At 44.1% G+C, this 26,286-nt stretch overlaps 1 protein-coding gene across 14 annotated transcripts; it reads left to right on the top strand.

Annotated features, from left to right (window-relative positions):
* Positions 1–1,706: 1,706 nt before the first annotated feature.
* Positions 1,707–24,761, top strand: EXOG (exo/endonuclease G). Of its 14 annotated transcripts, none has more exons than XR_013621065.1 (8): positions 1,758–2,269; positions 3,546–3,689; positions 5,120–5,259; positions 5,444–5,562; positions 12,386–12,497; positions 13,502–13,666; positions 16,884–17,352; positions 17,412–17,784. XR_013621065.1 is itself a non-coding variant. In XM_068132982.2 (7 exons), exons 1-7 carry the CDS (start codon positions 2,059–2,061, stop codon positions 23,630–23,632), a joined length of 1,155 nt encoding a protein of 384 aa, XP_067989083.2. In that variant the 5' UTR covers positions 1,707–2,058; the 3' UTR covers positions 23,633–24,761. The 14 variants fall into 14 exon arrangements, 9 of the variants coding, with proteins under 9 accessions (XP_067989083.2, XP_067989085.2, XP_078622729.1 ...); XR_013621067.1 differs by having other exon boundaries at positions 1,896–2,269; positions 13,502–13,648; XR_013621064.1 differs by having other exon boundaries at positions 1,896–2,269; positions 13,502–13,648; positions 16,884–17,294; positions 17,354–17,784.
* The last annotated feature ends 1,525 nt before the right edge of the window (positions 24,762–26,286 follow it).

Raw genomic sequence — 26,286 nt, forward strand, 5'->3', positions numbered from 1 at the left:
CAGTGGCCCGACCCCCACGTCGGGGCCGCCCTCCTGCGGGCGGACCCCCGGCACCGCCCAGCCCCGCCGCCACGGTGCCCCCCGGTCCTGCACCCATCCCAGGGGCAGCCAGGGGCATCCCACCTGGTATCCCTGCACCCCGCACGCCGCCGATCGCCAGGGGGCGCTTCGGCCGGGTCATTCGACTGCCCCACAAACTGGCCCTCCAGGTGCGCGGGAATTCTGGGGGGGCGCGTGTGGCGGACACAAAAGCCCACTGGCGTGGTGACATCATTCCACGCACCAAGTGGGTGGTGGCCACGCCCGAGGGGTAGGCGTGGCCTCATGATATACACCGGGCGACCAGCCCGGAGGAGTTTAGTGTTACAGTGTAGTCTTACAATAAAGACGTTCATATGTTACCGCTTGTCCGCTTCCTCCTTGCTCACAAGCAGCGCGCGTAACGCCGCGCTTTAACGCCAAGATTCCGGATGTGAGGGGAGGTGGATACTGGGATACCGTCGATGTTGAGGGCAAAGTTATGGGTGGATTTTGTGAGCGTTTTTGGGCCAATGATTATTTCAGATTTATCACAGTTAAGTTTGAGGAAGTTGATTTGAAGCCAGGATTTTATTTCAGTGATGCAGTTTGTCAGGATAGAGTGGGTGTCGGTGGAGACGGACTTGGTGGAGATGAAAAGCTGGATGTCATCGGCGAAGCAGTGGAATTGGAGACCATGACGGCGGATTAAGTGACCGAGGGGGGACAGGTAAAGGATGAAGAGGAGGGGGCCAAGAACTGAACCTTGGGGGAGGGGAGCAGTGGGGGATTTGCAGTTATTGATGGAGATGAACTGGCGTCTGTCAGAGAGGTATGATTTAATCCAAGAGAGGGCAGTGCCGGTAACGTTAAAGGTGGATTCAAGTCGGGTGAGGAGGATGGTGTGATCGATGGTGTCAAAGGCGGCGCTGAGGTCGAGGAGGACGAGAATGTTGAGGTTGCCAGCGTCAGAGGAGAGGACTCTTTTTATGTCAGTTTGTCTTTTTGTGATTAATGTTAGCTCTTACACGAGCCTCGATCTTGTATACAAAAAAACAAAACATCCAGCCGTTCCTTAAAGGGTTTGGAATGGTCGAATGCTTAAACCACTTGGCGATCTCTCCACAAGAAACTTGGTAAATGAACAATGTCCTTGAGACTTGACCATAGATCGACTGTAATCTTTGTACCCTAAAGAGGAATGACCCTTTCTGCAGCTCCCGTATGGCCAATGAGGTTGCTGCCCTCGATCGGTCTTTCAGAGTTTCATTGATACTGATAATGCCACCCGTGAGATCCATGATGGCTTAAGCTGTTCATTGGACTTGAAGCCTCAAGCTACTCCAGATACAGATGTTCGTCCTGCTTGTGATACCGCACCTTCTGTAGATCTGGATGAGCCTGGCAGAGCAGTCGCCCAGACAGTGTCTACAGCTCGCTCAGTTATCCCGTGCGTAACTCGGACACGAAGTGGTCGCATCGCCATGAGTCGTCGACCAGACACTTGACTTGCAGTGAACTGTAAATATTGTTCGTTCAAATAAATTGGTCACTGCACTTTTCCATCTTGAGGGGAAAGATATAATGTATGTTTGAAGTGCCTGCAATTCAGAAACTACGACATTGTTGTTGTTGCAGTTGGTTGTTGTTGTTGTTTGTTGTCACGAGGGAAAGATAAAAAAATAAACAGACTTCCGGTGCCGACCGAATGGCCTAATGTTGGAGTCCTGCTTATGTTAGACTTCTTTCGTGTTGTTGGCACAGCGTACACACGATGGAGCAAATGTCCAAGTTCCTTGTGTAAAACGCAACGGAGACGATAATAAGATAACGAAGATAACTCGCAGCCCGCAGGGGAGGGGCGGAAGAGGAGGGCCGTGGGAGGAATCTTTTTCCTCCTTTATCGACACACTTCCGGGTTATCCATGGATCGTACCGGATATTCTCCCGTTTAAATAATGCCGGGATTTTATTTTATACTTGACATATGACAACAGTGGCTTTTGTTGGTAATAAATCATCGCAGTGAAAGTGGTAAGAATGTTGACACGGGGTGCGAACATGTGGAGGGCACGAAAGGTGTCCGGTCTTCGATCGTGGTTGACCTCTGGTCCCGAGTATCCCCGTGTGGTTCCACCGACCGGTTCAGCCCTCGGATGGGCCACAGGATTGGCTGTGGGCTGTTTGGCTTCTGCGATCTACTGGCGACTGCACGACGAGCAGTTTAGCTCAGAGAATGGAGAGCACGAAGGTGAGGAACCGCTTATACAGGTGGTTAAGTCCGTATTGTCCACGTAGAGTCGCGAATGTTTCCCTGATCGGATCAGGACGAACCATCAAGATTGAGGAGGGAATGGAATCCACACCACTGATGGCGATACAATGAGGACTTAAATACTCCATCAACCACTCAACAACCCTTAACCACTCAACCACCCTCTATCCACTCAACCACCCTCTAACCACTCAACCACCCTTTCCCACTCAACCATCCTTAACCACTCAACCTCCCTTAACCACTCAACCACCATTAACCACCCTCTATCCACTCAACCACCCTCTATCCACTCAACCACCCTCTATCCACTCAACCACCCTCTATCCACTCAACCACCCTCTAGCCACTCAACCACCCTTTCCCACTCAACCACCCTCTATCCACTCAACCACCCACTATCCACTCAACTACCCTCTATCCACTCAACCACCCTCTAGCCACTCAACCACCCTCTATCCACTCAACCACCCTCTAGCCACTCAACCACCCTCTATCCACTCAACCACCCTCGATCCACTCAACCACCCTCTATCCACTCAACCAGCTTTTACCACTCAATCACCCTCTATCCACTCAACCACCTTTTACCACTCAATCACCATTTACCCCTCCATCATCCTTTAATCACTCAACCACCCTATTCCAGTCATCCACTCTCTATCCACTCAACCACCCTCTATCCACTCAACCACCCTTTATTCACTCAACCACCCTCTATCCACTCAACCACCCTCTATCCACTCAACCACCCTCTATCCACTCAACCACCTTCCATCCACTCAACCACCCTTTATCCACTCAACCACCCACTATCCACTCAACCACCCTCTATCCAATCAACCACCATTTACCCCTCCATCATCCCTTAATCACTCAACCACCCTCTAGCCACTCAACCACCATCTACCCACTCAACCACCCTCTATCCACTCAACTACCCTCTATCCACTCAACCACCCTCTATCCACTCAACCACCCTCTATCCACTCAACCACTCTTTATCCACTCAACCACCCACTAGCCACTCAACCACCCTCTATCCAATCAACCACCATTTACCCCTCCATCATCCCTTAATCACTCAACCACCCTTTATCCACTGAACCACCCTTTATGCACTCAACCACCACCATGTCTCCATCCACTGGTATTAATGCACGCAGCTGGTGGACATGCAGGATTTGAATTAAAAGGTGTTGTTCGAAAATAAACCAGTGAACTGCCGTTTATATTTGATGTTTGTTTACAGCAGACATTCCTTTGCTGGAGCAGTTTGGTTTACCAGATGCTGGTCTACACATCCGACGGTATTCCGGGCATGCAGTTAGCTTCAACCAAGCTCGACGAACGCCTCGCTGGGTAGCGGAGCACATTACAAGCAGCAGCATTACAGGTACGAGAGAAGAGAACTATTTCAAATGGAGTGACAAGTGGGGAGCAAAAAGATATACAGAAATATATATATATATATATATATATATATATATATAAACAGCCAAAAAATCAAAAAAATTGACAATTTTCGTGATCTTGAACTTTTGACCTCAAAAGCAACATGCTTCAGAGACCCGATATGGAAACCCTGCTCAAATTTCAGGTCAATCAGATGAAAATTGACGATTTTATGTTATCTTGGCTTTTCAGCTTTTGATCTACAAATAAAGCTCGATGGTATTGTTACGTTTGTAGGGGGTAGGCAGTGATTACCTTAGAATCAGGTAGATTTGTATAAATTAGTGTGCTCCGATTGGCGTGAAGAAGAAGAAGAACCATCAAGTAATAAGTAGGGATCCAGTAGACCGTGTGTTCGGATTAAGGTGTATCTTCGTCCCCATTACGAGCAGTGGGGTATGTTAACTAGCACAGGGATTATGGGTAAATTATCCCTTGTATGTCAATACCTCTGTATTAATTCCTTTGTTCCTTTTGACAATACACCACACGTAGAGCTGGAATCGCGCATTTAATGGCACCAATTAAAAAGCCTACTGGAAGCCAGGCCATTGGGCGCTGCCGCTGACGACCCTGACTTTGGAAGCGCACAGGTCGGGCAGGCCGAGGCCACGCCCCGAGGAGTCGTCATTTTTCAGGGTTTTGATTGACAGGAAGGACTGGTAGGGAGCAACTCGCTGATTGGCGAAGCATGACCGAAGCTTGGATTCGTGAGGGGATTGACGACTTGGGGTCAGGAGCGGAAGGTAGGGGCTTGTAGTTTGGGAGGGGAGGTCGATGACTTGCGGTGTGTGAGGGAGGGTGGTGAGTTGACGACTTGAAGTCGCATTTTACATTGCGTTGGTGCTCTGCGGGTTCCTGCGAGTGAAGAGTAAGATGTGATAAATGCAGTCACATCGGTTATTTAGGGAAGAATAGGCAGTAAAGGGTTAAAATGAGGCTTGACCTGCAATCAGGAGATCAAGAGGCATGGATAGTTTGGATTGCCTTCTGGATTTTGCTTCCCGTTGCAAAGAAATGGCAATGTTTACTATATGCCAAAGGTATTGGGACAGCAGTGTAACCCATAGGTAAGTGGCTTTCACAACTAGCAGTGTTGATGATTTATGTCATGTGTCCTGTGTTGCATAGACCAGACTGTGCCGACCGGTCATGCAAGCATCATGAGTATAAACGGCCAATAAACAGGTCTCACAAGTCGCTGAAATCGCCATGCTTCCATTGTTGTCTGCATCCATCTCAGACAGGGGAAAGATGAAAATGATCATCATACATCATTCTCAAAATGTTTCTTCCTAACAAGCACGTGGTGCAATCGGGAGTGTGCATTCTTGGGCTGAGCCCCGAGTCCCATACTCACTCTCTCCACAGGCCCTGCCAACCGCAAAAACATGAAATTCAAAGCTGATCCCAGCATCCAACCACTCTTTTCTGCTTTCAATGAGGATTACCTGGGCAGTGGTTGGAGCCGAGGCCATATGGCTCCTGCCGCAAATTACAAGAACAGCCAGGTGTGTATGTGCGCGAGCATGAAACAGCAGATCATTTAACCTGCCGGCATCTCAGTAATCGCCTAATTCCACAACCCGTCGTTCTAATTAAATACAATTGTAGTTAAAAGTCTCGGATTTAGCCATACAACCCTTTTGTCGCCTTCTTACTTTGTTTTTTTTTTTTTCTTCTTCTCTTTCCCAGGATGCAATGCGTGAAACATTTTTCCTGTCCAATATCGTTCCGCAGAACAATGAGAACAACTCCGGATTTTGGAACAGGTTTGGTGTGCTCTTTAAAAGAATACAGGAAAAACGAAAAAGGTATTTTATACCCAAAATAAAAAAAGTACACCCATGCAGGGTGGCAAAAAAAAAAAAAAAGTTTTAAACTTTTATTTATTTTTGTATACAAGATCGAGGCTCGTGTAAGAGCTAACATTGATCACAAAAAGCCAAACTGACACATAAAACATATGATAAAGGGAGCGGGAGACAAGATGGAGAGCAGGAACATCGGGAGGTCTGTGGGAGGGAGAGGGCTTGGGGGGAGGAGGCATGGGAAGGGGAGTTGGGGGGGGGGGGGGGTGGGATAAAACGCATGGACACTGCTAAGACTTCCAGGAAAGAAGTCGGTATTTCAAAAAAGTGGATCTGGGGTGAATTAACGGGGATAGAAAAGATCAAGGTTTTGGATGGGGGAAGATAAGAGATGGTGGTGAACAGCTGTTTTAAACACCTGGAGGGAGGAGTGGGATTGAAGAGAGTGAGGGAGTTTGTTCCAGAGGCGGGAGAAAAGAGGAATGAAGGAGTGAAGGTGAGCAGAGAGTCTTGATTTTGGCAGTTTAACCATAAGAGTAGCGACTGCGACCTGTAGGAATATTTGGGGGACAGAGCACAGAGAGAGCTGGGAGAGCAAGGCCGGGGAGGAGTCTGTAGAAGACAGAAAAACCACCAACCTGCCTGCGGTGAATGAGTGAAACGCCCTCGGAGTTAACTTCGTCGCGGGACATTCCAATGATTCTGAAAGCTTTGGTTTCAACAGCGTGAAGACGAGCTAGGTGTGAGGCAGGAGCACCGGCCCAGAGGGGAGGTGAGATTTCATATTAGTCTAGTAGGAAGACTAGGTCCCCCTGCACCCCCCGGAGATATACTTCTAATCAGTGTTTCTAGATTGGAAAAAATGTGTAGAAAATGACTAGCTATGGCCCCAAGCTGAAAAAATGTCCCACATACCATTTTTATGCAAATTACTGCTGCCATTATCAAAAAAACGATTTTTGACATATCTCAGCCAATATTGCAGATAATTGAAAAATGAAGGTGTCTAGACCCATGTTTTGAAGGGCATAGATCATGATAGAACTATTCATAACATGATTACATGTGTCTATGGTATACTAGTATGCTAATTAGTGCTTTATTTACAAAATAATCACAGTTTTACGAAATAATAGACTCATATTAAGGTCCGTCTACACAGACGTTAACACAAAGTTTTATTTTTCTAAATATTACAACTGTCAAAATAGTCCTAGCACTCAATGTGACCACTCTTCTCTTGCTTGTTTTAGATAAACATCATTAGCATTAGTGATTCTACACTGAGTCAGTCATCATCATTTTCATCGAAATCGTCAGAGTCAAACTCTTCTTCTCCTTCCTCTTCCTCCTCCTCTTCGTGCTCTCCTGTGTTCAGAAGATCCACCAGTGAGGTTGGTAGGATGGGACCACTGGACCACATTGGTTTCAACAGTCCTTCATCAGTCCTTATCCATCCTTGCTCCTCATAAGGTTTTGGCTTTTCGATGATAGGTTGATCGGCTCTTTTGTACAATGCTACGCGGTGGTTCACACGCTGGATGTGCGGCTTCAGGGCAGACTGGCATGGAGGAAGGCGAGCCAGATCAACCTTGGACTTGGATGTGAGGGTCTTGTCCTCTCCCACCATTTTTCGTAGCAGCTTGGCACGGACAATGTCCACTGATGACTCGCGACTCTGGCCGTACATCACACAGGTGAATTTTTCTAACTGCCTCTCCACCTCAGGGTTGGCATCCCAGTTGTCACCCAGTTCACCGAATGCCCTGTGAAACCTGGGATTCTTCTCCAGCCTTTTCAAGGGCCCGACTTTTCCCTTCCCTTTGAAGGCACTGGTGCAGTCTTCTCCGCTGAACACATAGTACCCCAGGAGAGTGGCACAGTAGTCCTCTCCCAGGGATTCTGCCAGCTCAGAGACGTTGACAAGTTGGCGATGCTTCCCTGACCCTGTATCCAGGTACACCGTCAGCTTGATGTTGTGGGCATGGTGGAGCAGGATCAGGAGGATGTCTGTGTCCGGTGTTCTGACTACAGCGTTCTTGTATCCGATGGTAGCAGCATGATGGAGGTACAGAACCACCCTGGTATCAGTCTCTTCCTGGTTGCTGTAGATCGTGGGGAGTTCACGTACCTCGACCTGAAACACAAAAAGGCACCGCATTTCAATCACCAGTCACTGCCAGTTTCAGATCTAGACAAACATCACAGGTAATCACCTTTTTTTCAGGAAAAATTACAAATTGAATCGCCATTCACGATGCTGGGTGGGGTAGAACCAGTTGCAGAGGTGAAACCCCCTAGCCCAGGCACAGGCTGCAGGCCACAGCTTCCGATGTATCTGATGAAGAGCCAGATGTAGTACTCTTGCATCGTAGTGGCATAGACTGTGTCATTCTCTGCTGGCGGTGTGAATGATGAGCCTTCAGGGAACTTCGGGCCAACGCGAGTAAAGTGCAAGGGTGGGAGAGTTTTTGGTGTGTCGACCTTCAGGCTATGCTGTTGTGACCTATTGATGGTAGGTAGCATTCGGTCCTTGCTGCTCTCGAACCCGGGCTTGACCTCCTGCACCATGATTCCTCCAGCACTGTTTACAATGTTGCTGCCGTGCACACTGGTAGTGGTTTTATTCAAGTTGTCCCACTCACAGTGGAATACAAGGTTGCCCTCTCCTGTCACAATTTGTGGTGTACGATAAGTTGAGACTTCATCCAGGACCTTGGCGAGAGCAGTTTCCAACTCCAAGGCGAAATCGTAGCTCTCAGAGTGTCCAAGCCTGTGTAGTATTGTGGTGAGCTGTTTGCTTCGGAACAGGTGCCTTACAGTCACACAGAGGAGAATGTGCTTTGGTAACTTCCATTTTCCATCTGACACTGCACGGCACAGATCTTGTCCAATGGAGAAGACCAGACGCTTCACCTTTTCTGTCTCGATGCCCTCCTTGCCAGTCATTAGCACGCTGAGAAAGCGGACAAGGTCTGGAGGTAGGATGTCTTCAGGATTGAGCTCCATGTCTTCAGCTGTTGGTGGCCATGGTTGGTCTTTACACTCTCTGAAAGCCTGTAGAATACCCTGGCGAAGTTGGAGGGCAACATTTTGGTTCTTGTTTGTGCTTCCGAGTGTGAATGCTCGTGCGAGAGCATTGGAAACTGTTATGTTTGAGCTGTGCACAAGCCAGAAAGAAATGACATCACATTTGTCATGATCAACCTTCGTGAAGTGGATATGCTCCTTGATTGGGTCATTCTGTAGGCGTTTCAGTAGTTTCTCTGACCGATAATTTGAGTTCTCATATCCATTCAGTTTCAGTTCCTCGACATAGAGCAAGCGCAAGGAAGAAAGCTGTAGAACTTTATTCTGCTGGATGACCTGGGTTTGAATGTGTTCCAGTACTGAGTTGAATGCCTTTTCATGGGCGGCTGACATGCAAGCCTGCTCCTTTGGTGCTTCGGCTCTGTGAATCGCACGCTCATAGTTGTAGAATGCTGTGCGGAAAGCTTTAAAACATGACGGATGGTGTTTGGCCTCACATGCAAAGAGGTCTTTGTTTTTCACCTTTCGATGGAGTCGATAGAGACCCATTTTCTCAGCCCGTGTTTCGATTTGCTCCCATGCATTTTCTTTGTTTTTAAAGGATGGGAAGGTTGTAGGCCTCTCAGTATTGCGATGAGCATCTTTGGTCTCAACTTTCTCACAAAATATACACTCTGGCGGGAAGATGGGTTCAGCAGAACCTCCTGGTTTACGAGGAGAGTGATGCCATGATGAGGTTGATGGCCCTGGTTCTGTATCATCTCCCAGACGATGAAAGTGGCGGACAAAGTGCTTATAACACTTGCTGTGATATCCTACTCTTTCTAGGTCATCAGGAAGAGTTGCCGGGATCTGATCACATACTGATTGCATACGACATGGGGAGTCATGCGGTTGGTTGAGACGTCTATCCCGGATCTTTTGAAGCAGTTGCAGTTTTTCTGAAGCAGATCCTTTAATTTTACGGAGGGGCGTGAAATCCCCATGATCAGACATGGATGGTACATGAAGGATGCATGTAGGAGGAGAGCTTTGGGCTGCAGGTTCTACACTCCGTTTTCTTTTGGGCATGCTTGCTGTCGATGTCTACCATCACTGTTAAATGACAAATAAGAAATCACGAATGATGTTAAAAGTGCCTGTGAAAGGAGGCTCTGAGTTTTCAGTGAGGTAACAGAGGTTCTGAGTCATGTTCTACACTAGGGTACTTTTTAGCTGACTAAACCATGTTTAGTGGCATCAAAAGTGCTAATAGCTAAAACATCTAAATTCTTCCACACTAACGTTAGCTATCTAGGCCAATGAAACATTGTGCTAAGTTACTGTAGCTAGCTCAGCTGTCGTGCCTCTTTCTGGTTCAATTCATATACAGAAGTCAACAGATATGTCTCATGTTTGGCATTAACAAAAGTTTAAGTTACACCGACATTAGGAACATACTGTACATAGATGAGGCTAGCTTTAACGTTAGCTAACATGGTGCTAGCTGGCTCAGCTGTTATTCTGCCTGTTTATGATTTCATGCAGAAACTGAAGTCAAGAGTGTGAGTAACATTATAGTTAGCATCTTACCTGGCTAGATTGGAGGATGAATACCAAGAACAACACACAGATGGAATGGAAGACTGAACTTTCAACTGAGGTATTCAATAACATCAACGTTACCAATTGATACGAGCGCGCGACATTACCAATTGATACGAGCGCGCGAGCGCGCATGTTACATGGATGGAAATGTAAAATGGCAGCTATAGCAGCACTAATTTGGATCTCTAGTCTGTCATTTCTGCACTGTGATTGGATAACATAAAAAAATATGTTTGGGAGTTAACAGCAGGAGTTGGTAGATTTTACGTGGGCTGGGTGAGAAACCTTTAAATAAGCAAGTGAAAATCTCTCGCAATACAAAGTCAATGGTGGGAAGAAAAGTTGAGTGGTACCAATGTTACTGCCAATGTCCCGCCCCTATGCAAGACTCAGGAGCATCTTGTTGACATTTAACCTTGAAAATACCTGGGTTTAGACCCCTTATGTACCATGTTAAGTTATCTGCAGTATTAACGTATCCTTATCATTTGTAAAACTGATTATTTTGTAATTACAGCATTAATATGCATACTAGTATACCATAGACACATGTAATCATGTTATGAATAGTTCTATCATGATCTATGCCCTTCAAAACATGGGTCTAGACACCTTCATTTTTCAATTATCTGCAATATTGGCTGAGATATGTCAAAAATCGTTTTTTTGATAATGGCAGCAGTAATTTGCATAAAAATGGTATGTGGGACATTTTTTCAGCTTGGGGCCATAGCTAGTCATTTTCTACACATTTTTTCCAATCTAGAAACACTGATTAGAAGTATATCTCCGGGGGGTGCAGGGGGACCTAGTCTTCCTACTAGACTATATATGTTTGTCCTAATATTGCAGTTACGCGAGTGAAAAGCAGTTTTAGAGATCGATTTCAAATGTAGTTTGTTGTTGCGTTCACTCTCCACTGAGACAGGAGATTGTTAAACTATATGGTCGGCATCAGATGGTGATGGCGACACAGTACGCAGGATGAGTTTAAGTGACGTCATGGATTGACAGCTGCATCATCAAACCACTTGATCTACAGGGTGAGTCATAAGTCCCAGGACACGGTTTTAGCTGCTTAGACAAGATTTGTTTATACCATATTCCAGGGTGGGACATTAGCCCCAGGAGTAATAACATATTGCAGTAATAACAGTAATACATAATAACATGAGTAATTGTAACATATTACAATACCCCTAAGATGTCGAGTGCATCCGTATGACGTCTGCCGTTGCCACGGCACAAGATAATTTTTCTCCACTCGCGGTGTGAAAACCGACGCAAAATACCATGTGTTGTGGTGCCAAATGCTGCTGAATGCGGTTCCAGTTCATCGACAGATGTCATGCGATGTTCCGCATCCTTATCTTTGACGTAACCCCACAGGGCAGTCACAAGCTAAAACATTGTATAAGCAGTTAGAATTGTGTCCTGGGACTTATGACTCGCCCTGTAGATGGTAAAACCTCGTGGAAGAAATATCGTGGAAAATGGCGACGTCAAAAATCTTCAAATAACCATGGGTCAGCAGCCAAATTCTGTCAGGACATCCAATAATGTGTTTTTAGTCGTCGAAGATCGGCACGACGCCTTGGTGTGGAGTTGTCTATTGATTGGCTCTCTGTTTATCTTCATATACTTCACAATGATTACTTCCGCAATAATTACTTAGAGTGTGGCATTATTACCTCCGCCACCAAAGGTGGAAGGAGGTTATGTTTTTACCCTTGGTCTGTCTGTATGTTTCTCTGTCGGTGAGCAGAAAATCTCAAAAAGTTATGGTGGACAGTTTAGGAGGATTTTCTACAAGGAAGAATTGATGAGATTCAATCTACAATCTACCTCAATCTACAAGGAAGAATTGATGAGATTTTCATGAAGATCTGTATCCGGATGAGAATTTATTTAATTTTAAGTGATTCTTCACAATTGAGAGATAGGGCCAAAAACTATGATGTGACATTATGATATGTGCGCATATTCCCAGACGGTAAGAGGGTGGGTGGTGTGGATGGAGGGAGGGGGTGTCGATAGGAGCAGGGACTTCATGATATCCATTTATACAGTATTGAAAATTACTCTGGAAATCACGAGCATGAAGGTTATAAAAAGCAAATTACAATGGGAACGTCACCCTTTAATCCCATCGAGACTGGGGTGGGTTGATCATAACTGGTGTTTGTTTATCTACATGTGTTGTACCCAGGTTGGAGATTTACTGCCGAAGTCTTTGTTCGCGTTTTGATGACGTGTGGATCATTTCCGGTCCACTCAACCTGCCGTGGAAAATCGATGGGAAAGATTGCGTTCATCATTATGTATGTTTATGTTCAGCATACTATGTTAGCATCTTACTATAATCATAGTTCACCAAATGTCCGTCTGTCTGTCCGTTCGAAGGTACCGTAAAAACGGCTGAAACGATCGCAACGATATTTTGGGTGGGTATTCCTGGGACCCCCTGGAGTAAAATAGGCTATATTGTTTTTCCAAGTTTTCCAAGTTTTCCAATTTCCAGTTTTTCCAAAGACGATGGAATAATATTTACTGATATGAACAGTAATGTGGCTTTTGTTGAAATTCTACAAATACTGTTTAGATTTTGATGACAATTATGAACATGCCGCGAATGCGAAAGTAGACAGATGACGGCAATGTGCGGGTTTGATAATATCCAAATACAACCGTCATTCAATCGTTATGTTAAATCGTTAAACGTTAATCGTGTTAATCGTTTTGTTAAAGTATCAATTGATGATTGGTATTGAGTGAATACAATTACGATTTTGAATTCGTAATTGTGTTCACCCAACTGTAGGGAACTTCACATCAGGATTTAAATATTTGTTTATGTCACAAATGTTGTTAAAAGTTTATTTTTTATATGAATGTTCTTTAATTTGTGATTGGAGTTATGCTGTTTGGAATGAAAAAAGAGATATCGAGTTCAAGTGAATGACGAAATGCCGTGACGGTTTCTATTTTCTAAACGTGAATTCGCGGAACGTCATCTGCAGATTCACCATTGACTGGGAATGGAACACACATACCTGTTTGTTTGCGAACGGGTACGTTTTTCATGGAAGTCCTTCACGAACTTGCTGTCCATGACGTGCGACTGAAGGTGCTACAGGAATGTGGAATTTATTGGTTTCATGCTTTAACATTCGCCGTTTATGCATTGTCTGTTTGCTTCTGGCCTCCCACCCGTGCGTAGCGCAGGTACCTCACTAGTTTGTTCAAATACACCTTCACAACAATGTCCTGAAAGGTAGCATTGTTCGATGTATTGCTAATATGATGTCAATTGCATTCCTTACAGATGATTGGCAAGTCCGATGTGGCAGTTCCTACACATCTCTTTAAGGTTGTACTGACAGGTCGATCAGGGGGAGGTTCTCTCTGTTTGGGGGCATTTTTGGTTCCTAATGCACCTATTGGATACCAACAAAAATTGGCGGATTTCCAGGTACAGTACTTCAGTAAAGTGAGTGATAACGTTTCTTTTTAAAGTTTATTTTTATAGTGAGAATAGTGTTTTTTAATTCCTTGTCAAAGTAAGGGTGGTGGAACAATCTTTCAAAAGGTGATAGTGATCTGCACAGTCGTAGCATAGAACAAAGGGGCCTATTAATCCTATAAAACTTTGCAACACACATTTATCCTTCTTGGAAATCTTCCCTTCTGTACTTGGTGGTGACCAACTTTCCCTCTCATGTGTCATGCTCTTACTCTGCTCCAATTGGTTCATCTGATCACATGCTTGAGAGTCAACATCTCTGTGGCTATTCACAGAGAGCTGCCTCAGTGCTGGTGTGTCTGGAAGTTCACTCAGGCAGATTGGCAGGCACTGCAAGCAGCCACCTCTCTTCAGAACTGATCTCCTCAATCTACTGTGCTGATGTTAACTCGTCCTGAGAATTCTTCCACAGAAACCTGCTCTCTCTTCTGCACAGATCGATCCCATCTTGTCTTCAGTTATCCTACCTTTCTTCCTGTCCATGGTACACTGAATCTTGCGGTGAGGCAGTTGCTCTGAAAAAGCTTGTCGTCTTTTCCTGGAAAGCAAACCCAAGCGATGGCAATCTCAGATCATTCCACAAAGGCCACACACAACAAGTGTGTGTCCACGCTCAGGAGAGCCAGAAAACAACATCTGTCCAACCTCAAGATTGAACTCTCAAACTTGTGTCCTTCCTGTAAAACCTGGAGGAAATGTAAGGCCGTCTTTGGAGTGTGCTCCCTCTCCATCCCCCCCAATCACTTCCCTCACTACAAATGGCACCACAGCCGACCCTGCTCGTGAGAAAGCCTAATGCCTCGATTCTGTGTTTGCTTCTAAATCTTGTGCCCCCGAACTTTCTTGGGTAAACCACACTTCTAAGTTTGCCTCCAAAGCCAGCTCACTGACTGGGCATCTTCCGTTGTCCTTCCTTGGCCCATCTAATCTCTTATCCACCTTCAAGGCCTTCATCCGCAACTTTTTGGAGTACTACTCTTCCCTCGGGGCTGGCGTTAACGTTAAAATTATGGCCGCTGGTAAAAGTCAACGCTGGTCTCCTGAACACATTCCAAATACCTACCACCTTCAGTCGAACGTCAGGCCTGGTCAACTGGTTCATTAATTAATTGGACCGAATATGTTTCCCAGTAGAATCCACGAGGTGGTAACAATTGGGGCCATTAAAGTGGGTAGTAGTAGTAGAAGTAGCAGTAGTAGTAGTAGTAGTAGTAGTAGTAGTTTTTTTTTTGTAGTAGTAGTAGTTTTTTTTTTTTGTAGTAGTAGTAGTAGTAGTAGTAGAATTTTTTTTTTGTAGTAGTAGTAGTAGTAGTAGTAGTAGTTTTTTTGTTGTAGTAGTAGTAGTAGTAGTAGTTGTTTTTTTTTGTAGTAGTAGTAGTATAGTAGTTTTTTTTTTGTAGTAGTAGTAGTAGTAGTAGTAGTAGTAGTTTTTTTGTAGTAGTAGTAGTAGTAGTTTTTTTGTAGTAGTAGTAGTTTTTTTTTGTAGTAGTAGTAGTAGTAGTAGTTTTTTTGTAGTAGTAGTAGTAGTAGTTTTTTTGTAGTAGTAGTAGTTTTTTTTTGTAGTAGTAGTAGTAGTAGTAGTAGTTTTTTTTTTGTAGTAGTAGTAGTAGTAGTAGTTTTTTTGTAGTAGTAGTAGTAGTAGTAGTTTTTTTGTAGTAGTAGTAGTTTTTTTTTTTTTTGTAGTAGTAGTAGTAGTAGTAGTAGTAGTAGTAGTAGTAGTACATTATCTGCACTGCTCATGTCCTTGGCATGTGTATGCTACTCGCAGAAGTACCTGGCGTTGTCCGGTGCTGTTCTAATCCTGTTGGCATTTTGAAGAAATCAAATTTGTTTTTTCTTTTCTATCTTTTTGTGGGGACCGAAAACGCTTCCCTACATCCACTGAGGAGTGGGGCCCGGGATCATTTAATATTACCTTTCACATAGCTACAAAGTAGGCCTTGGCGATAAAGGAAAAACTTTTATCACGATTATCGCGACATCATTATGATATAAATAATGTAATTAGTGCCTTGGCTTGAGAACCATATAGAATAAAAAAACAATCCACGTAGGAACAAACTGAATAGCCAGTGTGTTCGGTCGTACTCTTTATTTCATAATTACTCCCGCCAGGGAGTAATGCATTCGATCGTGTCCGTGCGTGTGTGTGTGTGTTCGTGTGTTTGTGAACAAGATATCTGGAAAAGTTCTGAACGGATTTGGATGAAAGTTGGTCGGATGATTGCCCTTGGGATAAGGAAGAATTGATTCGTTTTTGGTGAAGCTCAGGATATTATTCCCGATCCAGGAATTTTTTGAAGGATTTTTTTACCATTGGAAGATAGGGCTCATTTTTTTTTAAACATTATCTTCTATATATTCTATATTTAACATTGTGATATGAAAATAGTTTTCATATTTGTTGTAAATGTAGTTTAAACTCGTGATTATGCGTTAGAGCGGTGTATTTTGTTAGCAGCGTCGTCTTCAAGGTTCTTTTTTTTTCTTTCTAATAAAGACATATTCTGTCATTTTAAAACCACCAAAGTGTGTATTCGGTTTCCCCGTTTCATAAAATGTATTGTTTGATAAGTATAATGCTTTAAAACTGTTTTTTTTTTTTGTTTGTTTGTTTTTTTACCTCAGAAGAGATATCAACATTTACCTCAGCGAATGTCAATCGCGGTGTCAGTATTTAATGAACTTATAAAGACTTAGGTGAGCTGTAAGTGTGACAAGCATGTGCACGGGATTCTTCCCAGAAGAATGAATGGTCGCATTAGCTTGTACGACTTAAAATGAGCGAGTTTTGTTTTCACGTTTGGGCCAGTTTTACATGTTGTATCCCTAAGGAATGAAACGAACGTTTTCCTGGCTTACAATTTTATTTGAAATCACACATGCCTCAAAATACACTCACTTATATAGAATTGAACGCTGAATCCGAAAATGTAAGTGAAATTGCCGTGTTTTTTTTTAACATTATCTTCTATATATTCGAAATATATATGTATATATGTGCAGTGTCTGTATTGTGTTGTCTTGTCTTGTGTTGTCTTGTCTTGTGTTGTCACTGAACTACTCCCTCAAACTTTTGTGAAATCGTACTATTCCAACTTGACCCACGGCGGGAGTATGCGCTCTACTGAGTGGCGGTCTAGTTCTGTTTCAATTTCTTTGAAGTCAAACCTCATTTTGCCAGGACAAAATGGCTTTGCTCCGTTTGCCGAGTGACTGGATGAGCAGTTTGCAAAGCGGTTGACACGGAACATCGAGCTTGGCAAGCGAAAGCAAGCTGCATGATAATGGAACACACCGACCAAGCTGCTTGCTAACGGAACACACCGACCAAGCTGCTTGATAATGGAACACATCGACCAAGCTGCTTGATAATGGAACACATCGACCAAGCTGCTTGATAATGGAACACATCGACCAAGCTGCTTGATAATGGAACACATTGACCAAGCTGCTTGATAATGGAACACATCGACCAAGCTGCTTGGTAATGGAACACATCGACCAAGCTGCTTGATATTGGAACACATCGACCAAGCTGCTTGATAATGGAACACATCGACCAAGCTGCATGATAATGGAACACACCGACCAAGCTGCTTGATAATGGAACTCATCGACCAAGCTGCTTGATAACGGAACACACTGACCAAGCTGCTTGATAATGGAACACACCGACCAAGCTGCTTGATAATGGAACACACCGACCAAGCTGCTTGATAATGGAACACACCGACCAAGCTGCTTGATAATGGAACACATCGACCAAGCTGCTTGCTAATGGAACACATCGAGCAAGCTGCATGCTAACGGAATACACCGACCAAGCTGCTTGCTAACGGAACACACCGACCAAGCTGCATGCCAATGGAACACACCGACCAAGCTGCATGCCAATGGAACACACCGACCAAGCTGCATGCTAGCGGAACACACCGAGCAAGCTGCATGCTAGCGGAACACACCGAGCAAGCTGCTTGATAATTGGGACATTTGTGAAGAAAGTCATATTTGACTATCTTCAGGCATTTAAAATAACGCCTTTGATGTGGAACTTCTCGAGTAATAAATGCCAAGCAATCCCATGTCGTGACAAAAATGTAATAAACAAACATATAAATGAAACGCACAACACCATCTTGCCTGCTCCATTCAGTCCAATGAGAATGGTGAGAGGAGAGATGAACAAGATTACCTGCTCGTCCTTATTCTCAGTGTGAAAACTCCACACACTGCGGACGCTCATCTTCTCGATCTCTGACATGATGTTGCCTTGATTGCTTCACTTCGCACACAGTGAAGTCACAGTCACACAGTCACACACAACTTCACTTCACACACAGACAAAGCGAACTCAAACGGATCGCCCGTTTTGACACCGGAAGTGCTTTTGGCGCCTTGAGTTCAGGTGGTCTTTTTGGGTAAGACCCAGGGCCGGATTTAGACATGTGGAGGCCCCTAAGCAGCATTCAGTAGTGGAGGCCCACCCTGCCTTAGAATACTAAAAAGGTGACAAGACATAGTTACAGTCATCCATAAAGTACATTTTTCAAGTACAAAGAATCTGAATAAAAATGTACATCTGTAAACATCATGATCAATCTATATAAGAATCTAGTTCCGATGTTTCAAGCATAAAGAATTTGAATAAGCAAGCAGGCACATCTATAAACATCATGATTAATCTATATAAGAATCTACGAAGTTCCTATGTGTCAAGTATAAATAATCTGAATAGTGAATAAGCAAGCAGGTCAATCATGATCAATCATAAGAATCTAGTAAAGTACCTAATACCTATATTTACAGACCAGGCACTTTACGAGACTTGACCCTTGCAAAGTCTTGGATCAATTTGTCGAAGTCAATCTCTCTGAGAATGTCACATTCAATACTCATCAAGGCCAGGTGACAGCCTATCATGACATTGTAGTATGGAGTCTGTTCTTGATGAACTTCATTTTACTGAATGAACGTTCTCCAGAACAGTTTGTGACCATTAGCACCAAGTACATCCGTAGCATTATTATCTCGACATTTGGAAATGTATCCGCAACGTTCTGGTCCATCAACAGTTTGTAAAGGAAATGTTCTCTCCCTTTCTTATCATCTTCGTATTCCAGTAAATGAGTGAGGAAGGCTGCAAACTGCACAAGTTCAACACCAAGTGTTTGATCTAGAATCTGGATCATCCGTGGTCAGCAACCAATTTTTCTGCAGCTGCTTCGATTTCATCGCAGTCCAGTGATTCCAGTTTACGCAAGAAACCGAAAACAGAACAGGTGTTCTCATAGGCTTCCAATCGTTGCTCCAATGAACTCAGAAACTGATCAATTACTGGAAGAAAATTCTGAAGTCGAAATTTTTCAGACAGTGAGAGTGCAGCTTCTTCTGATCGTCCAAAATCCAATGGATTGAGGTGCACATTTCGTTGACGATTGCGTGTCTGCAGCTGCACATAATCATCAGTTCCAGACATCTCCTTTCCTTTCTGCTCATAAACATGAAAGCACTCTCGTTTTTCACGTACAAAACATTTCAAGGACTTCAACATTGCTACTGCTGTGTTCAGATCAAGTTTTGGATCTTGCAACATGCGACTTGTGGCGTTAACTCTGTCAAGAATGTCACGCCAAAAAACAGCATCGATGCCAGTCTCCAGTTTGCACATCCTGTCATGGAGACCATTTGCCTCAGAACGTGCTTGGGACATCTCATTTTCATCTCTTGCTATTTTGGCAAGTGCTTCACGGATTGGGTGATATCCTTGGACGAGTGCTATTACTGCTTCGGATCGACAGGACCATCGTGATGTAGAAACCCTTTTTGGCACAGATACAGGACCAGATTCCACAGTCTTCAGTGAGTCTGTAAGAATTTCATAACGATGTGTGGAAGCTGTGAAGAACACATAAATTGCCTCGAGGAAGTCAAAAAATGCCACAGCTGCTTGACAACATTCAGCTGCTGCTTGTCCAACGAGGTTCAGTGAATGTCTAGCACAGGGTATCCAAACTGCATGATGATTTTCAACTGCCACTTTAGCTTGAAGACCATTGTATCTCCCACTCATTGCTGAGGCGTTATCATATGATTGCCCACAACAATTCTGAATGTCAATGTCATGGTCTGCAAGGAATTTCATCAATCCTTCAAACATTTCTTGAGCCTTGTGTCCTTGATTTGGCAAGAACTTCACAAATCTCTCAACTCGTGTATCATGCTCCATGTATCTGAAGATCAGAGTTAGTTGATCAACATGACCTTCATCATCTGTGGAATCAAGAGAAACTGAATCGTATTTTGACAGTTTCATGCATGAAATTATTACATTCAGAACTTCATTGCCCATTAGTCTGACAAGTTCTTCACAGATGGTTGAAGACAAATAGTTTGTATGACCACTGCCACGATTTGCATGATTCTGGATGTGTTGCCTGAGGAAATCATCATATTCAGCCAAAAGCTCCAGTATTCCCAAGTAGTTTCCATTATGAGGAGATCCAAATGTTTCATTATCTCCACGAAGAGCTAGGCCTAGTTCACATGCAAATTTAAGCACACTGACCAGTTGCTTTAAAAGACTGCGCCAATATTTCTCAATTCGATCCGCTTCTTGTGCAAGTTCAGAGTCTACACGTCCAGCTTTCTATGCAGGACTTGCTGCTGACAAAACTGCTTGAATGTGGTCTTTTGATTGCTCATGGACACCAAGTCGATCACTACCGTGTTTCCAGTCGCAGAACCCATCATGTGTGAATTGGGATCTTGCAACACCCATTAGCTTGCAAAAGAAGCAGTAGAGTCGACCATTTCCTGGTGAAAAACAAAGCCAAGAGTGTATCACAACTTCCCCATTTCGATTTCGTCACTCAAACATAGCTAGTGTACATTTCCGACTGACATTGTTTGCAACTTTTTGTATTGCTGATTTGGCATCCAAAGACTTGACATCACTGTGGTGGAGATCCTCAGCACCTTTCACAGCCCAATAGTCAATGAACTATTTCGTCATATGCTCTGGCCATACGCTGATGTCATCAACCTGTGTATTTGTATGAGATTCTGGAAGCACTTGCTTTGAAGCAGTGTCTGTCTTCTCGACATTCTGGTCATTTTATACCATAGACAGGCCAGATGAAGATGAGGCTGGTGTCTCTGCAGCAGGTGCCTGCTCTGGTTGTACTGAAGGTGAAGCACTGTCTGCTTCTGAAGCTGATGGACGAGTGAAGAATTCAGTCATTCGATGTGTTTTTGCAAGTTCTTGGGCTTCTCTTTCAGTACGTTCCTTGGATACGCTCTTCTTTGCAGCACCACTTGCAAAATGTCGTGGACTTTTGTGCCTGTCCATTCCACTCATTCCTGCAAGAAAATTTGCGTTTATTTTATTTGCGAAAAATCTGGAATGTAGTAGTGCAATTGCTATAATATGGCAGGCGACAACACAAATATCTATGGTGCATTAGCTTTCCTTGATGCCCCCATGGTGATACACACTGCATATACTGCACACTGCTTACCAAGGATGAGTCGGCATTATTCCTTTGTCCAGCCTGAAAGATTAGCAGCATCAATAGGAACGCTTCCATTGTTACAAATACAGTAAAACTTCCTCCAACGCGAGGGATACATTCTGGGATAACCTCGTGTTGGAGGAATTAGCGTTGGAGGAATCATTAAGCGTATGGGGAAATTGGGGATATGTTCCAGGCTCCCAAAAAACTGACCCTAAAACAGCCTTTCTTGCTTTTTTTTTTTACATGTTTCTTTGTATGGAATGGTGCAGCATTATTAAACATACATTAAAATTAATGTTGGTATCATAATAGTCCTGTATTATTGCAAAATAACACCTTATTGTGAGGTGTGAGGTGTGAGACCCTGGTGTTGGGCTAGCGGCTAGGGTGCTGGCTTGGGATCCTAGGATCCTGGGTTCGAATCCCGATCGATCGCTGAATTAATGCCAGGGGGGTTGACTCAGCCTGTCATCCTTCCGAGGTCGGCAAATTGAGTACCAGTTCACTGGTAATTCCCTGCTTGTCGTTAAAGGTGGCAAAAAGGGTTGGCGTCAGGAAGGGCATCCGGCCGTAAAACATTGCTTCAAAAAGGGGACCGAAAAACAACAACAACCACAGTTCCCGAAAAAGGCCAACCCCCGCTTGCGGGGAAAAAATGGCCTCTAAAGGTGGAAAAACAAAAAAAAAAAAAAAACACCCAACCTGTCCACCATATTTCGGCCGAATCCATCCACAACTTTTTGAGATGTTCTGCTTATCGACAAAGAGACAGGGGTGAAAAAATAACCTCTTTCCACCTTCGGTGGCGCAGGTAATAAAGCTGTGAAGGAATTTTTGCCAAGACACACTCCTCTCCCATGGTGATCTGAAATTCTGTGCCAATTAGACCCAAAGACTCAGGCGGCAGCTTGAACTCATCTTATAAATAAAAGTAATTTTCTGTGTCTGGCTGTGTGTGTGTGAAAAGTCAACCACGCCCAAACTACTGGGCCAATCGTCACCAAACTTGACAAAAACACCAAATTGGACCTCCTGGTGAATATGGGTTACTGTACTCGTTTTTTATGACCATGGCCAATTAATATATCCCTACTGCTGGAGGAAAACTCAAGGGTCTTACCTGGGCCGGATTTAGGAATGGGCAAGCTGGGCAGTTGCCCATGGGCCTCCACAACCAGGGGCCTCCACATATTAAATGAAAAAAAACCAATTTGTTAGGAAAAATGTACAGTAAAATTTCCTCCAACGCGGCTTCCTCGGACACTGTTTCCAATTTACGCGCTGAATTAAATGCGTCAAATCCTCCCCAAGACGAAGGTGTGTTTCGCATTTACGCGATTGTGGCTCGTGTTTTCTCAAAGATTTATATTATTCTTATTTCATGTTATTGTACTGTACTTTACTTAACCCTTGTACACACAAGGCAGGTGTTATTAGGCTAAATACAAGGCTAAAAAGACCCCCCTTGTATGAACAAGGGCTAATTAATATTTAATTTATACTTACGATGATACGAGTCGCCACCTGCCGTCATCGGTGATCGCAGTTCGATTTTCGATCGCAGTTCGAGTCGCATATCGCAGATCGCACCCTTTATCGCAGATCGTTCGATCGCAGATCGAGTTCGATCGCAGTGAATGAATCAACCATTAGGACGCTACGGAAGGCCGAAGATAAAATCCGTTCCAGCGTTTGTGCAGGAGCCTCCATCGCAACATCGCAACAGCTACCAGCAGCACTTCAACCCCTTCCACCAGCAATTCAACACCATCCACCAGCAAATCATCACCCAAACCTCCAACAACCACCTGGGTGTGACAAGGATTAATTGATTTGATTTTTGTGAAGATGCGGATGCGGATGCGGATACTAAGATTTTAAAACTGGTTTTTCACCATTGGGAAAAATGGCTAAAAATGATATATAGCACGATAATTGGTGTACAATCTCTAGTAGCCATCGATAGCAGATATTATAGTGTCTTCCAAAAACATTTAAGGAGTCGTCACAGTGGACTCAAATCGTTTACCCACGTAAACACGACAAATGTTTGAAATGTTCAAGTCGTCATTTTCTTTTAATGGCTTTATAGAGTTGCAATGCCATTTGGTCATTGCTCCTTACTTTGTCACAGGTGAGCTTATCTGAACTGGAGTACAAAACGGGGATCTCGTTTTTCCCAAAGCTTCAGAGAGGTTCTTGGCAAGACCTCTGCTCCGTTGATGGCTGTCATCTCATGAATTTCCACGAAATGGAATGCTACATAGCGGGGAAAAAGTTAGCCGCAACGCGTTCCGTATCTGAACTGGACAGCATCATGCAACGCTTAGTGGAAAAAGGTGTCGAACCACACAATGGTCTTCTTACTAAATACAAGACCAGAAAAGAGGAATTGGTACAGAGAATTCAAAAATGAAGTTGCATTTGATTTTTTTTTATTAAACATAAGTGATTCAAGTTGTGAATCTTTTGTTGATGCAGTACATGCGATGGATTTTTTTTCCATTTGGGTATTTTCATGCTTTTAATGGATGACTGCCTGTGATTTTGAAAATATATCATGATGTAATTGGGCTTACCCAATATGCATTTTTGTTTTTGTATATTTTTCTCTTTTTTTGTATGCAGAATCGAGGCTCGTGTAGAGCTAACGCATTGAACATGAAAACATGCACAGACACATAAAACATGCCTGTGGTGAGAAAGAGAAAGGCCCTCAGAATCAGCTTCATCGCAGAAGATTCCAATGATTCTGAAAGCTTTGGTTTCAACCGCGTGAAGCCGAGCTAGGTGTGAGACAGGAGCACCGGCCCAGAGGGGAGAACAGTATTCCATTGTGCTGCGGATGAAAGCTTTGTATGTGGTGAGGAGCTCAGAAGTGCCCAGAAAGGACCGTACGACAGAGGATGCCCAGTCGGCGACTGGCTTTGGAGGCCAGCTTGGAAATGTGGTTTTCCCAAGAAAGATCATGTCAGATAGTGAGACCCAAAATCTTGAGTGACAGAACTTCTTCAAGAGGATTGTTCAGAAAGTAGATGTGAGGGTTGTCCAGACGGTATTTTCGGAGAGACAAAGTGAGAGTGTGAAATTTGTCAGGATTGAAAGACATGTTCCGCTTGTTTGACCAGTTTGTGATTTGTTCCACTTGTTTGACCAGTTTGTGCCTGCCGATCTGAGGGTTGAGATATGGAGCGGCAGAGAGTGGAGTCATCAGCAAAGAGATGGAGAGGATTTTCCAGAGAGTCAGAGAGATCATTGATGAAGACCAGAAAAAGCCCAGGGCCCAGAACACTGCCTTGGGGAACTCCAGCCTGAACAGGAAGAGGAGATGAGAGAAATCCATTCAGGGCCACACGTTGCCTACAACCAGAGAGGAAGTCTGCAAGCAATGTGTCATGTGTGAAGGTGCAAATATTCACCGTTTTAATTTTATCCTGACACCATGACCGCGGGTTTATTTCCGTTTCCGGGAGTTATGGCTCAGCTCGGACGGCGCTGGGGTGAATTGGGCCTGTATCTGCAGAGTGAATAAATGTGCAACAATCGATCGTAGTCTGTCGAAATACCTTACACCATGCATCCCCCATGGATACCATAGTGTTGGAGGAAAAGTTTAGTCTCGTCCTCAAAGACCACCTCAGAGGTTCACTGAATCGTTTATTAAAAATATATATCTACAGTGCAAACTACCATCCTGTGCACATGGATGATAGGAGAGACGGACATGATGCTTGGCCGACATCATAGCTCGCTCTGGTGACAGTCTCAAATATTAGTTCTTATATACCTTCATGATTTGAATAGGTGGGAGGGGAAGAAAAGATGCACGTAAACCCATCCCCCACAGGTCACGTAGGCAAAATCATTCATTCCCATAGGTGGGAGGGAACACGTCCCTCCACCTTGGATCATTTACAAAGTATTTTACATCTTACTGTGATGTTAACAAGCTTTGAAGACTGAACAATGTTCGTTACATATTACCCACTGAGTTAATTTGACCAAGAGAACAGCTACAATGAAACCAAGCTTGTTTAGTCAAAGGCAAGCAAGCATTGCAAATGCAGAGCATTGTGTCTATAGAAATTAGTTTTACCAAACACAATGGAAATGGTAAACAAGTTCTTTGAATGCGAATTTACTTCTCTCTTGGGTCAGTCAATGTGGGTCCAGCTGTATCATATTCTTTAGACTATTTATCTTGAAAAATTCCACTTTATATCAATATCTTTCTAAAACCTATTTATTTGAACTGAATGAAAACATATATATATATATATATTGTTGTGGATATGAGGATTGTATTTTTTTTATTGTGTGTTTTATTAATATTGCTTGATTCTGGACCCTCCTGCCTCCAGTGTTGTGTAAAGGTCAAAGGGCGTCCCATAATTAGTCCATAAAGCATACACGTCAGCCAATCATAGATTTCCCCCTGGTTGATAGTTATATCTTTATTATGTGTATTAGGGTAAGGCCTTGTCTTCCATTAAGATGACACTCCATTGCACCAAGTGAAATAGAGTAGATTCCTTTCACTTTCCCCTTTCATCATTGCCAAGCCTCGATTGCCAATTACATCCCCTCCAAAACCACCATTGAACATGTGCTCGGGTCGGGGAAGAAGGGCGTGCCCGCCCGTCGTCATCAAGGGCGGAGCCAGAGGGTTGCGCGACCAACCAGGGCCGAGGTGAGCACACCGATGGGCGTGTCCTGAAGGCCGGCGGCTTGATCGCCGGAGGCGCTATAAAAGCGCGCGTGCAAGGTACTGCACCAGATCATCCAGGGAAGCACAAAGCCTGCTATTCGTCGCCTTGCTCGCCAAAGTTGGACCAAGCAAGAGAGTTGGGCAAGAAGCAAGCACGTTGTTCAGTTGTGTGGTTGGACCAGACGAGTCCTGAAAAGAGCACGCGATGTACACAGAGCAGCAGCAGCAGCCACAGCAGCAACAACAGCAGCGTGGGGCCTTGACGGCAGTTTTGAGCAGGGCCGCGAAGGAACGGCGGCTGCGAAACGCGCCGATCGTGCTGCAGGACCCGTTGGACCTTCCTCTCCCTCCAGCCATCCACT

Source organism: Myxine glutinosa, chromosome 12 (genome assembly GCF_964187855.1).
Source record: "Myxine glutinosa chromosome 12, kmMyxGlut1.1, whole genome shotgun sequence".
Classification (NCBI taxonomy): domain Eukaryota; kingdom Metazoa; phylum Chordata; class Myxini; order Myxiniformes; family Myxinidae; genus Myxine; species Myxine glutinosa.

Coding starts and splice junctions, on each gene's coding strand:
- EXOG (XM_068132980.2), top strand. CDS start 2,059: ATGTTGACACGGGGTGCGAACATGTGGAGGGCACGAAAGGTGTCCGGT. Junction 2,270..3,545: donor AGAGAATGGAGAGCACGAAG/GTGAGGAACCGC, acceptor GTTTGTTTACAG/CAGACATTCCTTTGCTGGAG. Junction 13,667..23,350: donor AGGTACAGTACTTCAGTAAA/GTGAGTGATAAC, acceptor ACTTTGTCACAG/GTGAGCTTATCTGAACTGGA.